At 32.8% G+C, this 13303-nt stretch overlaps 2 protein-coding genes across 4 annotated transcripts; both read left to right on the top strand.

Annotated features, from left to right (window-relative positions):
* The first annotated feature begins 5326 nt into the window (after positions 1–5326).
* On the top strand, positions 5327–8766 carry LOC130799841 (protein NRT1/ PTR FAMILY 2.8). Its single transcript, XM_057663095.1, has 2 exons — positions 5327–5670; positions 6665–8766. Exons 1-2 carry the CDS (start codon positions 5482–5484, stop codon positions 8144–8146), a joined length of 1671 nt encoding a protein of 556 aa, XP_057519078.1. The 5' UTR covers positions 5327–5481; the 3' UTR covers positions 8147–8766.
* Positions 8767–10066: 1300 nt separating this feature from the next.
* On the top strand, positions 10067–12989 carry LOC130799844 (protein NUCLEAR FUSION DEFECTIVE 2). 3 transcript variants are annotated; one of them, XM_057663098.1, is made up of 4 exons: positions 10067–10277; positions 10547–10617; positions 10692–10777; positions 12383–12989. In XM_057663098.1, the coding sequence occupies exons 2-4, from the start codon at positions 10549–10551 to the stop codon at positions 12783–12785; spliced, it is 558 nt and encodes a 185-aa protein (XP_057519081.1). In that variant the 5' UTR covers positions 10067–10277; positions 10547–10548; the 3' UTR covers positions 12786–12989. The 3 variants fall into 3 exon arrangements, with proteins under 3 accessions (XP_057519081.1, XP_057519080.1, XP_057519082.1); XM_057663097.1 differs by having other exon boundaries at positions 10068–10277; positions 10493–10617; XM_057663099.1 differs by having other exon boundaries at positions 10068–10277; positions 10474–10617.
* Positions 12990–13303: the final 314 nt, after the last annotated feature.

Below are 13303 nucleotides of genomic sequence, written 5' to 3'. Positions count from 1 at the left end.
AAAAATTTTTTCTTCTTCCAAAAAAAAAAATTTCACTTGCTATATTTAACTTTTACATTTAATATGTAATTTTAACTATTTATATATTAAACTATGCATATCTAAAATTATAAAATGTTAATATTATGAAAATATGTTATTAGATCATTTAAATTTTTTTTTCTTACACATTAACAGCAATATATAAAATAAGCTTGAACAAAGAATAATGTCAATATTTAAATTTTTTTTCGTACACATTACATTATGTTTTTCACCAACCTTACATTTTTTTCTTTTGCCATTGTTGGGATCCAAACACCCCCTCTTTAAATTGGTATCAGAGCTTGGCGTGTTTCCTACGGTTATGGAGTGAGGAAAAGCTTGGAGAAAGGTAGAAGAAAGATAGTAAAAGGTAAAATGTGTTTGGATGGTTTGTTGAAACCTTTGAGGAGAGAAAAACACTAAGTGTGCAAGAGATGAGGAGTTTGTTAATATAGTTCCCAAGAGAGAAGGAGAACTTATTAACAATGGTTGTAGAGCAGAGACTAGTAATAGAGTCTTTGTAATTGAGAATTGAAAAACTTGAGGGTGCTACTAAGGGTAGTACAAATGGTGAGGAAGTATTAACCATGGGTTTGATATGATTGTTGATGAGAGTCCAACTATGGAGATGGTAAAATCATTGAGGAAAATCCATGAAAGAGGGATAATAGAAAGAAAACCGGAATCAAGAGGGCAAGAATTGGGTATGGGGATAAAGTGTGCTACCATTGCCACAAGAGAGACCATATTCAATATAATTGTAATAAGTTGAAGAGAGACCTTCAAAACTTGAAGCTTTTGAAAGAGATGAAGAAGCCAACGATAGAGGTTGGTGATGATGATGAACTCAAAGGAAAGAAGAGATAAATTCCTTTTGAGAAGGATGATGTGTTCCCAAACATTTGTGATAAGGGCCTTGCGATGAAGCTAATTGTGATGTTGATGATGGTTATGTGCTATTGGCCAAATGTGATAATGGTGATTGGGTGTTTAATTTTACACACTCATATCATATTTGTAGAGACAAAAGGTTGTTTACAAGGGTGATGGCTTGTGAACATGAATGGGTGACTTTGCCTAGTGGTGAGAAAATTGTGAAAGAAATCATTAGAGAGATGCATTTGAGAATGCAACATGACTTATTGAGGAGGCTTAGGGGTGTGAGATATATTCCTAAGATGATGAGGAATCTAATTTCAAGGAGGAGATTAGACAAGATTGGGTATACCATGAAAATTCAAAGTGATGGGGTTTCAAAAGTGACAAAAGGAAGCTTAGTGCATTTAAAAGGAGTTATGGGCAACAATGATCATGTGTTGCTAAGGAGTGGAGACTTGAATCATGTTGAGAGTGGTGCAAGACTCAAGTCACAAAAGAAAGTGACATTTGTGGATGGTGACTACCATAATGGGTGAGGTACAAAGAGAGTTATTGATGGATTTAGTCTTGAAGGGGAGCCAAGACTTAAATCCTATGTTAATGTTTTGATTGGGACACCCAAAAGGGTGACTTTTGGTGATAGAAGTAATTTTGGTCTTGAGGGGGAGATTGTTAGTGCAAGTGCCAAATTATCTATGTGTGATGGTAGTGACTCAATAACTCGAAGACACATCATGTTGAGAGCAACATTAAGGGTGTGATAAAAGACACTTAATGGTGTGTTGAAGGGGCAATTAAACTAGGAACAATGGTGAGCTTTAATATAGTCTTATAATTGTCATGCATCATTAGAATTTATTACTATGTTAAATGTTGGGTTTTAATGTGCTATTGATGGCGAGTTAAATGAGGATTCTAGAATGATGTATGAGCACCTATATAAAGGTACATCATTCTTAGAATCAAATCACCACAAGTCCACAACACATATAAACATATTGTGAGAGGCTTACTACATTGTAGAGACTTGAGAGTGTTCTTCTATGTATTAGTATTGTGAGATGTATGGCTCGTTGGCTTGAGAGTTTTTCATCAACTTTTACATTTTTACTTTTGTCATTGTTGGGGTCCAAGCACCCCATGTTTCAAAAAATATTGTCAAGTGGAATCTTGTTTGAATCGTCTAATTGTATATTTTTCCGATATTAACTTTTTTATAATTTTTAGATATACATAGTTCAATTTATCAGTAATCAAAATAACACATAAAATTACATATAAATTCAAATTTAACAAATATAGTGGAATGAAGAAAGTATATATATAAATGAATTGAAAACTCTTTAACTTGAACATAACTTGTTTAAAATAAGGATTTCGACTTACAAACTTGTTTAGAGTTTTTTGTTTTCATATTAAAAAAATTTAAACTAAAAAAATTATTTTTGAAAATACCACATCTAGGTGATTTTTTTTTTTTTTAAAAATATCTTATCTTTTGATTATTTTTTAAAACTTTAACCTTTGCACCATATTTTCTTTTAAAGGGCTAAATGAACTTTAATCGATTCAACGGGTTAACCTTTAACAATAAAACAAAAAAAAATTATATAAGACATGTCATATTTGGATAGGTCTTTAGTTTATTTTTAAATTTAAAAAGCAAAAAAAAAATAAAAAAATAAAAAAATACAGTCCCTCATCTTTTAGTCACGAACAAGCCCTCCCCATAGGCCAACCTTCCCCATCAGCCTCTCCTTTCAAACCTCTTACCTGCAAACTGCAGCCCACTTCGCCTGAATTGGGGACAAAATTTACTCTTGAAATTTTACCAAATTTGATGAAAATGAAAATTTTCCAATTGAAATTTCCCATAAAAGTTACTCTCTTATGTACAATTTCTAAGAATTTCTGGTCGATTTTTGAATGGGTGTGGATAGGCTAGCCGCTAGTGGTTTATTGCAGGAGGTGTTGCCGGAAAGGTGGAGGTCGATCTTGGAGGAGGGAGGGGTGGATAGTAGTGTCTCCTTAGTTTTTTATTTTAAATAGATCAATAAATCAGAATGTGACATGTATTTTTTTTAAAAAAAAGAAAAAAATCGACTATCTTAGGTAACAAAAACATAAAAGTTATTTAAAAGAAAGTTTAGTGCAAATGTGGAATTAAAAAAAAAAAAAAATCAAAAGATTGAATTGTTTTAAGGAAACCACCTATAGGTGGATTTTTTTAAGTAAATTTCCCAAAAAATTAAATAAATAAAAGAAAACTATTACAAACACCATCTCATTTCGCATGCCCAATGCTACCATCTCTTGTACCAATACCACCATATCTCACCTCCATCATGTCTCCACCATTTTCATTTTTCCTCCATGTTCATATTTCCCTAGTTATGAAACCTTCATTAATGGTAGAGTGAAATTTAGGGGCACAACAAAGATTTTGGAAGCTCTATTTATTTTTATAATATATTTTTAAATGGAGGCTTTCATTATAATTTATATGAAGAGATAAAATTTTTCCACTTCAAGATAAATAATTCAAGACAAAATATATTATACTATTATATTTTAAAATTACTTCATACACATTAAAAAAAAGTTCATAAATAAATCACTTAAAAAATATTACTTAGAATCGGATTTAAATTACTCTATTTAATATTTGAGACCCCTTATTATTTGATACCCTAGGCGAGTACCGGCCATGACATGAGTGAGTGAGAAGGGGAAGTTGACGTACGTGATTTTCATTTTTTAGAACTAATTTTCCTTTTATTTATATTTTTACGTTTTTAAAATCTTTTTAAGTGAGAAACCTATTGTAGTAGGTCATATTTATTTGATAGGTGCAATTATTTGCACTTATTCATGTCATTTTTGTACTCCTTTTGTGATGATCTAGTGGATTTTTAGATAGGTTTAATAGTAGTATTTATATTTTTGCCTCATATGTTTAATGTTGAATTTCATGTTATTTTGAGGTGAAAATTGGAGTTTTATTAGGTTCTGAATGTGATAAGAGGGTGAAGTGTTGAAGGCTTGGAGAAATGGCCTATGACCCCTAAAAAAGTAAAGAGATCAAGCAAAACAAGCTCCAAGGGAAAGAAACGAGTCGTAGCTAAGCTGTGTCAAAAAGCCACGACCCATAGCAGAGCATTTGGAGTCCAAAACAAAAGCGATGAGTCGTCCCCAGGATGCCATGACGAGTCGTCCCTATTTGTCACGACTCATCGCCAACCTACTGAAGTCATATCTCTCAGGCAGAACAAAAGCGATAATTTATCGCCCCTGATGTCCCGAGTCGTAGCCACTCTATCAGTTTGTTTCACGTGCGTTTTTCAGTCAAAGGTGGCATTTTTTAGCTAAATGTACCAAAAAATATTCCTATATTAGTTTATTTATTTTGAATTAGCTAACATATTTATTTTTCAAAGTGGTGTATTAATGTAATTTTTCTTAAATATGTAGGTGTCTGCAATTTTGTTTTCCTAATATTTATTGCATATTTCTCGGATCCCATAAACCTTCATTTGATAATATTTAAGATGTAAATAATTGTTTATATTGCTTATAACAATTACAATAAAAAAAAATTAATCAAACCCTTTTTTCCCTTCCTTTAACCTCAATTTCAACTTGAAATCTCCATTAAAATGAGGATTGAAGATATAGATCAAGAGAATGTTGATAAAATTTCTCCCATCAATCAAATTATGAAGAAAAAAGGAGGGTGGATGGCTGTAAAATATATTTTAGGTAAACTATTTTTTACTTTTTATGTTATATACTACCTGTCTTTATATGTGTTTCATCTGGTTTTTGTTCATCATGCATCATCTTTGATTTAAATTTTATTCAATCAAAATGTTAATATCTAATCGAATGAGATTTATATAATTTTTATAGTTAAATTTTTTATGTATTTTTTTTAATAATCTTACTACTTAGCAATAATCTTCTATATTTTTCACTACAAAATTAAAAGGAAATGGCGATGAAAATTTTCAGTCGTCATTTTTGTCACCAACAATATTTAGCGACAAAACCCTTTATTACCACCCACTTTGTCGCAAAAATAAAGTTTGTCGCCAAGTTGGCGACAAAATGTTCACTATGTCGTCCTATGTACGTTAAAACAGTTTTATATTAATTTTTCATCATACTCCCTACTTGTCTTTTTTGTTTCTGAAATCAAGAATCTCTGCAACCGCAACCTTCTTATCTTCTTGGATAAGAGTATGGTCTAATTCAGTGTCACGTAATTCGCTAATTTTCCCGCAAATTGCAAATCGGAGAAAGGGAATTATGGCCGATTTTAGGGTATTTTTTCATTCATTTAAGTGAATCGCGAATTTAATCTGAAAAGCAAACTAGACAACAAATTATGTAACACCGATCAAAGTCGTAAAAACAACGAAAGGAATAGGATATATCCTCATACGATTCCTCTTTGTGGTGTAAAATGTGTCTAGCTATGTCGTCATAAATTTGCTATCGACAATAATATTATTTATAATTAATTGAATTAATATTAATATATTGACAGCAAATGAGACATTTGAGAAGCTGGCATCAATGAGTTTGATAGCAAATATAACAGTGTATTTGCGAACAAAATACAACATGAATGGATTATTATTGGTGAATGTAGTGAATATTTGGTCAGGAAGTTCCAATTTTTTAACATTAGGAGGTGCTTTACTATCAGATGCCTATCTGGGTAGGTTCTGGACTTTACTTATTGGTTCCATTATTTCTATGCTGGTAAGCTAGCTCTGCTAGGCCTCTTTAATTTCTCCATATATATTTTTTTTAACCACATTTATAATACAACAAATAAATATATTTTTTTATTTGAATTTTTCAACACTTGATCCACTTATAGTGTACTTTTACCTTTTTTGAAAGAATAGTGTGCTTTTACCTAATCTATGAGTGAACATAATATAATTAAATTATTATGATAATTAATTTTTAATCATATTATATTTTTTCTTGATTAATTTTTGAAATAACTATTTTTAGCTATAAATTAATGCTCATAATATGTAAATTTGTTTAGTTAGCACAAGAAAACAATTCTATTTAAAGCAAGTAGTTTTTCTTATTTACAAAGTGGGGTATGGCCTAAGGGAAGGAAGGCCAGTGAGAATTAAACGTAAGATCTTACTGATGGAAAGTAATACTTACTTTAATTAAGATAAAATCTGATTCTAAAAAACTCTGGGTGTTTAATTTGTGGAGAAAATGCTTTTTTTTTTGAATTATTGAATTTTAGGATATACATTGTTTGATTTGACAAGAATTTAAAATGATGAGCTAATTATGAAAATTTCATCAATTGAAAACATTTTCAATCAAAATCATTTCTCCATTTCAAACATCACTATTTCACTAAGGTCCCTTTGATAATTGGTGCTATATGCTGGGAATAAGAATGATTTATAATATAAATTTTTATGATATGTATCGTATTATTCTCATGGTAAATATTCTCATGGTAAAAAGTTTTTCGTTCACAATTTTCCTTACCACTTAATACCATATCTTCAATTGGTAATGCATTGGAATAAATTTTGTGAAAAAAGGAGATTATTAAGAGAAAATAAGCATGACCATTAAACTAGTAAGATATTCTTACTAAAACTACACTAATTTTTCATTACCAATCTCACCATTTAGTACCGATTACCAAATAAGCCGTAAAAGTAGCCGATTCATTCATACTAAATAAAGTCTAACAAAACAAAAAATACAGGGAATGGGAATAATGACCTTGGGCGCAGGAGTACCAAAACTAAGGCCACCAAATTGTGACCCAGAAGCTGATTACTGCACACCACCCACAATATTGCAACTTTCAGTTCTGATCACAGCTCTTATAGTCCTAGCCTTTGGCTCAGGCTGCTTACGACCGTGTAACATTGCCTTCGGTGCTGATCAATTTGACACAACAACAGAACGAGGGCGGTCTCAGCTATCCCGTTTCTACAACTGGTGGTACTTCTCCTTCACAATATCCCTATTAGTAGCACTGACAGTAATAGTGTACATCCAAACCAATATCAGTTGGACAATCGGGTTCGCGATCCCGACTGCTTGTTTTGGTTGCTCAATCATAATATTCTTGGTTGGACACCCATATTACATATGCATGAAACCTAAAGGAAGCATGATATTCTTTGACATAGTTAAGGTGATTGTAGCATCTTATAGGAAAAGGAACTTGATTTTGGATGATAAACATGAGGGTCATAACCCAATGTTTTATGATCCACCCATTCAAATTGATGAGCAAATGGATCATATGATATGTAAGTTAAGTAGATCGAACCGATTGAAGTTCTTAGATAAGGCGGCTTTGATCAATGAGCGGAATGAATTGGATGATGAAGGGAAGGTGATAGATAATTGGAGACTATGTAGTGTTCAACAAGTAGAACAATTGAAGAGCTTGATTGGGATATTACCCGTTTGGGTGGCGGGGATTCTATGTTTTGTATCGATGGATCAACAAAATACGTTTGGTATTCTACAATCAATTCAAATGAACAGAAAGGTGGGATCGAGGTTTTTGATCCCACCAGCATGGACGGGATTTGTATCTATGGTTGCACTCTCGGTTTGGATTTTGTCATATGAACGCCTTATTCTCCCATTAGCGAGGAAACTAATGAAGACGGAGAATAGTAATGTGAGATTATCGGTTAGTGCAAGGATCAAAATCGGAATTGTTATGTCAATTCTATGTATGGGTATTGCCGCATTTGTAGAGTCCAAGAGGAGAAATGAGGCCTTAAGAAAAGGCTCATTTGTGTCTCCTCTTTATGTAGGTTATTTGGTGCCTCAACTAATCCTTTCGGGCTTAACTGAAGCTTTTGCAGCGGTTACTATAATGGAGTTTTTCACTACTCAAATGCCCGAGTACATGAGATCGGTCGCTGGCTCCATCTTCTTCATTAGTTTATCGATGGCAAATTACTTGGCTACGGCTATTGTAAACATCATTTATCAAGTCACTCGTAGGAGCGATGGCAAGGCATGGTTAGGAGGTCGCGACCTTAACCATAATAGGCTTGATTATTTCTATGCTATTATTGGTTTCATTGGAATATTTAACTTCTTTTATTTTAGTTTCTTTGCAAGTAAATTCATCTTTGTTAATAACAAAAACAAGATCATTCGAACCGAAACGTTCGAACCAAGTTCGAGTTTAGACACACATACAAGGATGGAGTAATATACATGTTGTTCTTTTAGTCTTAGTTTTGTAATCCTACTTTTTGATGATTCCTAATGAAAATTTTCAAATTTATCATCCAATTTCATTATTCTCTGTTTTTCAGCTGATGTTTAAATTGTTTGATCACATTGTTAGTTATGATCTATGTTACTTGGACTCGAGTACTGACGTTGGAAACTGGTACGTGTTTAAGTGTCGGATACGCCTAAATATTCAATTTTACGTCTAGAATGAAATGTCTAAGCGCTATACCAATGTCTAGGGGATTAAGGATCGAACACGAGTACGTAAGCAAAATGAAGAGTCCGAGTAACATAGGTTATGATATTGACTTGTAATATGCAATAGAAATGGATTGGATTATTCATAAGCGTCGAGTAGTTTTATGGTCTCTATTCATGGCAAAAGGAATTAGAAAACTACTCATTTTGGATGAATTTGCTACATTTACAAATTTATATACAGATTTGTAAAATGTTGAACCTAAACAAAAATATACTTGAAAAAAATTAAAGACCTTATACAAATCTTCAAAATTAAGGAACTAAATACCAAGGAAAGTGTTTTATTACATATATATTTATTAATAATTTTTTGTTGTCTGTGATCAATGTTAGTATTCCACATCTTGATTTTACTACATATCTTTAATATTATTAAAATAAGAAAATAATAAATGGTCCGTCACATAAACTAAGGCTGAGATTGCTTGATTGAGAAAAAAATTAAAAAATTAAAAAATTTAGGCAAAATTATAAGAAACTAAATAATTTATACCCCATTTTTAAAAACTACCTTATGTAAATCGTTTTGCAAAAAACTACGCAATATAATATAAATGTTTGCAAATAACTACTTGTTAACGATTATCATTTGTTGACTGTTAGTTTTACCCGTTAACCATCACGTGAGTGTCACGTGACTTAATAAATCTCTCCTTCTTCTTAACTGAGCTTTGAAATTTCAGAAGCTTTGTTTCAAACAAATATTCATCCATCACACGCAAATCTCCCCTTATTCCCCTTTCTCCTTGATTTCCAACAATCACCAAGCAACATTGCCTACTACACATATGGTGATGGTGATGGTGATGGTGATGATACTCTACCATTTCTCACTTTCTTGAAGACTTTCAAATACTCTATCATTTTAGAGTTGAGTATTCGTTTCTTAGCCATTTTAGATGCTCACAACTCCATTCATATTTTCACATTACCTTCTCGTTTGAGTGCAAGCATACAAAAAATATTTGCGACATAACCGAGAAGACGACGTAGGCCTGACGCAATTGGCGGACTAAAGTCTTCAAACCATTGTATAATTTTCAATCGTTATGGTATGCGGTTCTGATTGTTTTCAAATGTATCAAATTGAAATGTGTAATAGTTGAAGGTCTTTTTCTTTGTTGGATAATATCAATTTCCCGTTTTGTGCTTTAATAGTTGTATCAACTTTTGTCTTGCCTTAATGCAAACTGTAGAAGGAGAATCCCGCTAAATGTTGTAGTCTTGTAAATGTAGTAGGCAATGTTGCTTGGTTTTGACTTTTAGGATGCCGAAGGTAGGAAGAAAAGAGGAGGATGGGAGCGAAAGTAGAGGTTGGTCTTTAATTTTGCCTGTTTGAAACAAAATTTCTGAAATTTCAAAGCTCTATTAGGGAGAAGGAGAGATTCATTAAGTCACGTGATGGTCAACGGCTAAAACTAACAGTTAATAAACGATAATCGTTAACAAGTAGTCATTTGCAAATATTTGTATTATATTAAGTAGTTTTTTTGCCAAACAATATACATAATGTAGTTTTTAAAAAATGGATATAGATTATGTAGTTTCTTATAATTTTGCCAAAAGTCTAAGAATTTGTTTTTTTATATAAAGGTATCAAAAATCTTAATAAATTAAAAGAGAAAGTAATCCTATTCCTATTCCTATTCCTATTAGAAAGTAATCACGGGCGAATTTAGGGTATAATTTACTTTCGAAGAATTCCCCGACTTCCTATTATCTACTAACTACACACTACAAACGTCAAACCCAGTCGGCAACCGGCAGACGATAATTCCGGCAGTCTCCTCCGCATCCACCGCCAATCCGCCACTTCCCCTGCCGTCATTCTTTGTTTGTTTAAGGTATTTTGTTGAATTTTTTATAATTATTTAATCTCTATTTCTTTTCTTTCTTTTTTTTTTCCATTATTTTAAAATTGTAAATTGTTTGATTAAATTTGTAGTTAGGTTAGGTATGTTTCGTAATTGGTCGATATCAGTACTTTTTTTGGATTTACTGCGAAAGGATGCTGTAGGATGGTTACTGATTACTAATTAGGTTTTGGATGCAAAAACAGAGTCATCGATACTTCTAATTGGTCAAGTAATACGCTCTGAATTTGAATTATCAGAAATGGATCGTCGTCATGCTGTTATTTTCGTTTTGATGATGGTTACACTTACTTCTTCATCTGCTTTCCAGGTAACATTCTTATTTCAACATATTTTCTTTACATTTTACAAGCAATTAAAACCCTTGTTTAAATGTTATTACAGATTCACCCTGGTTATCAGATCGGGAATCATAAAAGCACAATTTCCCCCTTCTCTACTGCACTTCAAACCCTACAAAAGCAGATTAAGTACTCTTCCTCTTCTCTAACTTAAGTGATTCTATGTTTGTCTTTTCATATCCCTTCCTGTGCTTAACTCTATGTTTGTTTAAAAATACAAAGTTGTTGGAAAAATATGAAAAGCATAGGGTCTTCAAAAGTTTGGTCAATTTTTGCTCCACCCCTATTTTCATCAATTGCTTTAAGTTATTACCAAGGCATCATTCTTTATATCATTATATGATTAGTCAAAATTCAGTCCAAATAGCCAAATCTCATATTGAGTGAATGTTTGATTGGAGATAAGGATTTACAATGGAGTGAATGTTTGAAGCATTTTTGGGATATTAACCAATATATGATGCATAAGATTCAGTCTGGTTGATCAAGCGTAAATGTGCACATGAGTTTATGTGATCAAGGGGTTTTTCACTTCCTCCAAGGTTAAAAGAAAATTTTCACCACATTGTCATCAGGCTGGTGTAATCATTTGAGTCATAATATTGGACTTCAAAGAGGATCTAAGTAAGAAGATATGAGTAATTGAGACGTATTCGAAGATTAAATTAGGAATGTGGAGATAAGGAAATCTTTGATAGTCGCATTTCATAAGGCTATTTATGGGTCCAAAATCCTTCTTACATGTAGAATTTGGGTCGAATTTTTAAGACTTGTTGGATCTTAGTCTCAGTCCAAGGTTACCAAAGAACTTTACCTACCTGAATTAGATTTGATCATAACTGGACCTATTAGACCTATTTATAATTCATTTGGACTCAATTTAGACCTAGACTTGACATATAGATTCATTTTAAATGTAATTAGAGTTTAAAATCTAATAATGGTGGAATAAAAACAATTCGATTAAGATTCGTTTAAGACCCAAGGGCCTAGACACATGAGATTGTCTGAATTCCCCAAACCCTTAAGGATTTTGGCCTAAATAGAATAAATGCGTATGGGTTAGGTTGGACCCTGCTCAAACCCGACCCATGATCATCCCTAGTTGCAAACATTAAATATAGGATAAAGAAAGATTGTCTTTGTTGGTTTGGATACGTGCGACAATGGTTGTAAACACACAAAAAAAAGTAAGGTTTAAGATTTCTATAGGGATAGAGGAAGGCTAAATATGACTTGGACGATAGGACTAGGTAAGGATATGAGAATTTTGGCCTAGATATCTTTGTAACTAGAGATAAAAATGAATAAAGATGGATAGTTTATGTGGGACTGTATTATGCTTTCATGTAGCCGATTGTTTTTCTTAGATTATGGCTTTTGCATTATTGTTGTTGTTTTGAAATCTTTGTTTTAGATTAAAGCTCAACAATGTTCATGCTCTTGTAAAAGTTAACGACGGAATTGGGCTCCATTTTCAGAAAAATATGATGAAATATGGGTGTATGAATCACTGGTCATTCAACTTTTGGCACTCTTTACTTGTGGGCATCTAGAGCTTGTGTAATGTTTCTATTGTTTTTGGTGAGCTCTTCCCTCGTGTTTTGTTTAACAGAATGCTAGTTTTTGAGGTTGTGCCTCTTGCAGCTGTTTGAGTAATGTTCACTCCTCTGTTATTAATTCCAAAATTAGCATGTGGAATCATAAGGCTGATTAGATACTTGCATATTTCAGTTATACTTTCCATAGCATCGATCTCCTACGACGTGCAGTAACCCATGCATCATTTTCTGAAGAGAACAATCGAGCATTAAGCATTCTAGGCACAAGCATTATAGAAACATCTGTGTCCTCTCGGTATCTTCTAGACGACATTGATATTTCTTCAAAAATTCTGAACAGCAAGATAGCAGAGGTATCTAGTGTGGAGTCCTCATGTGCTGTGGATGGCATGCGCTTGGCATTGCACAAAATAATTAGAGTCTCCCACAAAACTAACTCAACTGCTCCTGCTATAGTCTGTGGTGCTTTTCGTGCCATGTTTGGTGCAATCGCTCTTGACTCGGGAAGGTCTGATGATGCTGGAAATGTGTTTTGGAACTTGCATACGCGCACTATTCAAATAGCTGCACTTTAGGCAAGTGTCCGAACTAGATTCACGACATCCTATCTTTATGTGTTTGTATCACTCGTATGAACTGTGATGAGTAATAGATTTCATATATGTTTCTTATTCGAAGTATGATTGTTCATGTGTATCCGAAAGTGCTTCTCTATCGTAGTTTGTTGGAATGTAATGCATGTCCTCAATGAGATCTTTGAAAGAAATGTAGTATGATCATCTGGCATGTCCTTTGTTGTCAAATTGTGGGTTGAAATATGGCGGGTTTATCTCAGCTTATTTCCAAATTGGTGATCAGCCAAGGATATAAGTCATTCAACCTTGATAGTGCAGTTCGAGGGTTGAGTCTTGTCTCGGTTAAAGATTAAATATTACTTTCCTAAGTAGGTTTTGAGTTTAATTCTCACCTAGTTTTCATCTTTCATCTTTCCTTGGCTTACCAAGTGATTAAAAAAGATTTGCCTTTTTCTGCCTTAGGCCTTGTTTAATTTAACTAATTTTTACAAATTTACATCGGTTTTTACTAATTCAAC

The sequence above is a fragment of the Amaranthus tricolor genome, chromosome 14, assembly GCF_026212465.1.
Source record: "Amaranthus tricolor cultivar Red isolate AtriRed21 chromosome 14, ASM2621246v1, whole genome shotgun sequence".
Lineage (NCBI taxonomy): Eukaryota > Viridiplantae > Streptophyta > Magnoliopsida > Caryophyllales > Amaranthaceae > Amaranthus > Amaranthus tricolor.
The sequence above is the reverse complement of the archived record's forward strand: the minus strand, read 5'-3'. Positions and strand labels throughout refer to the sequence as shown.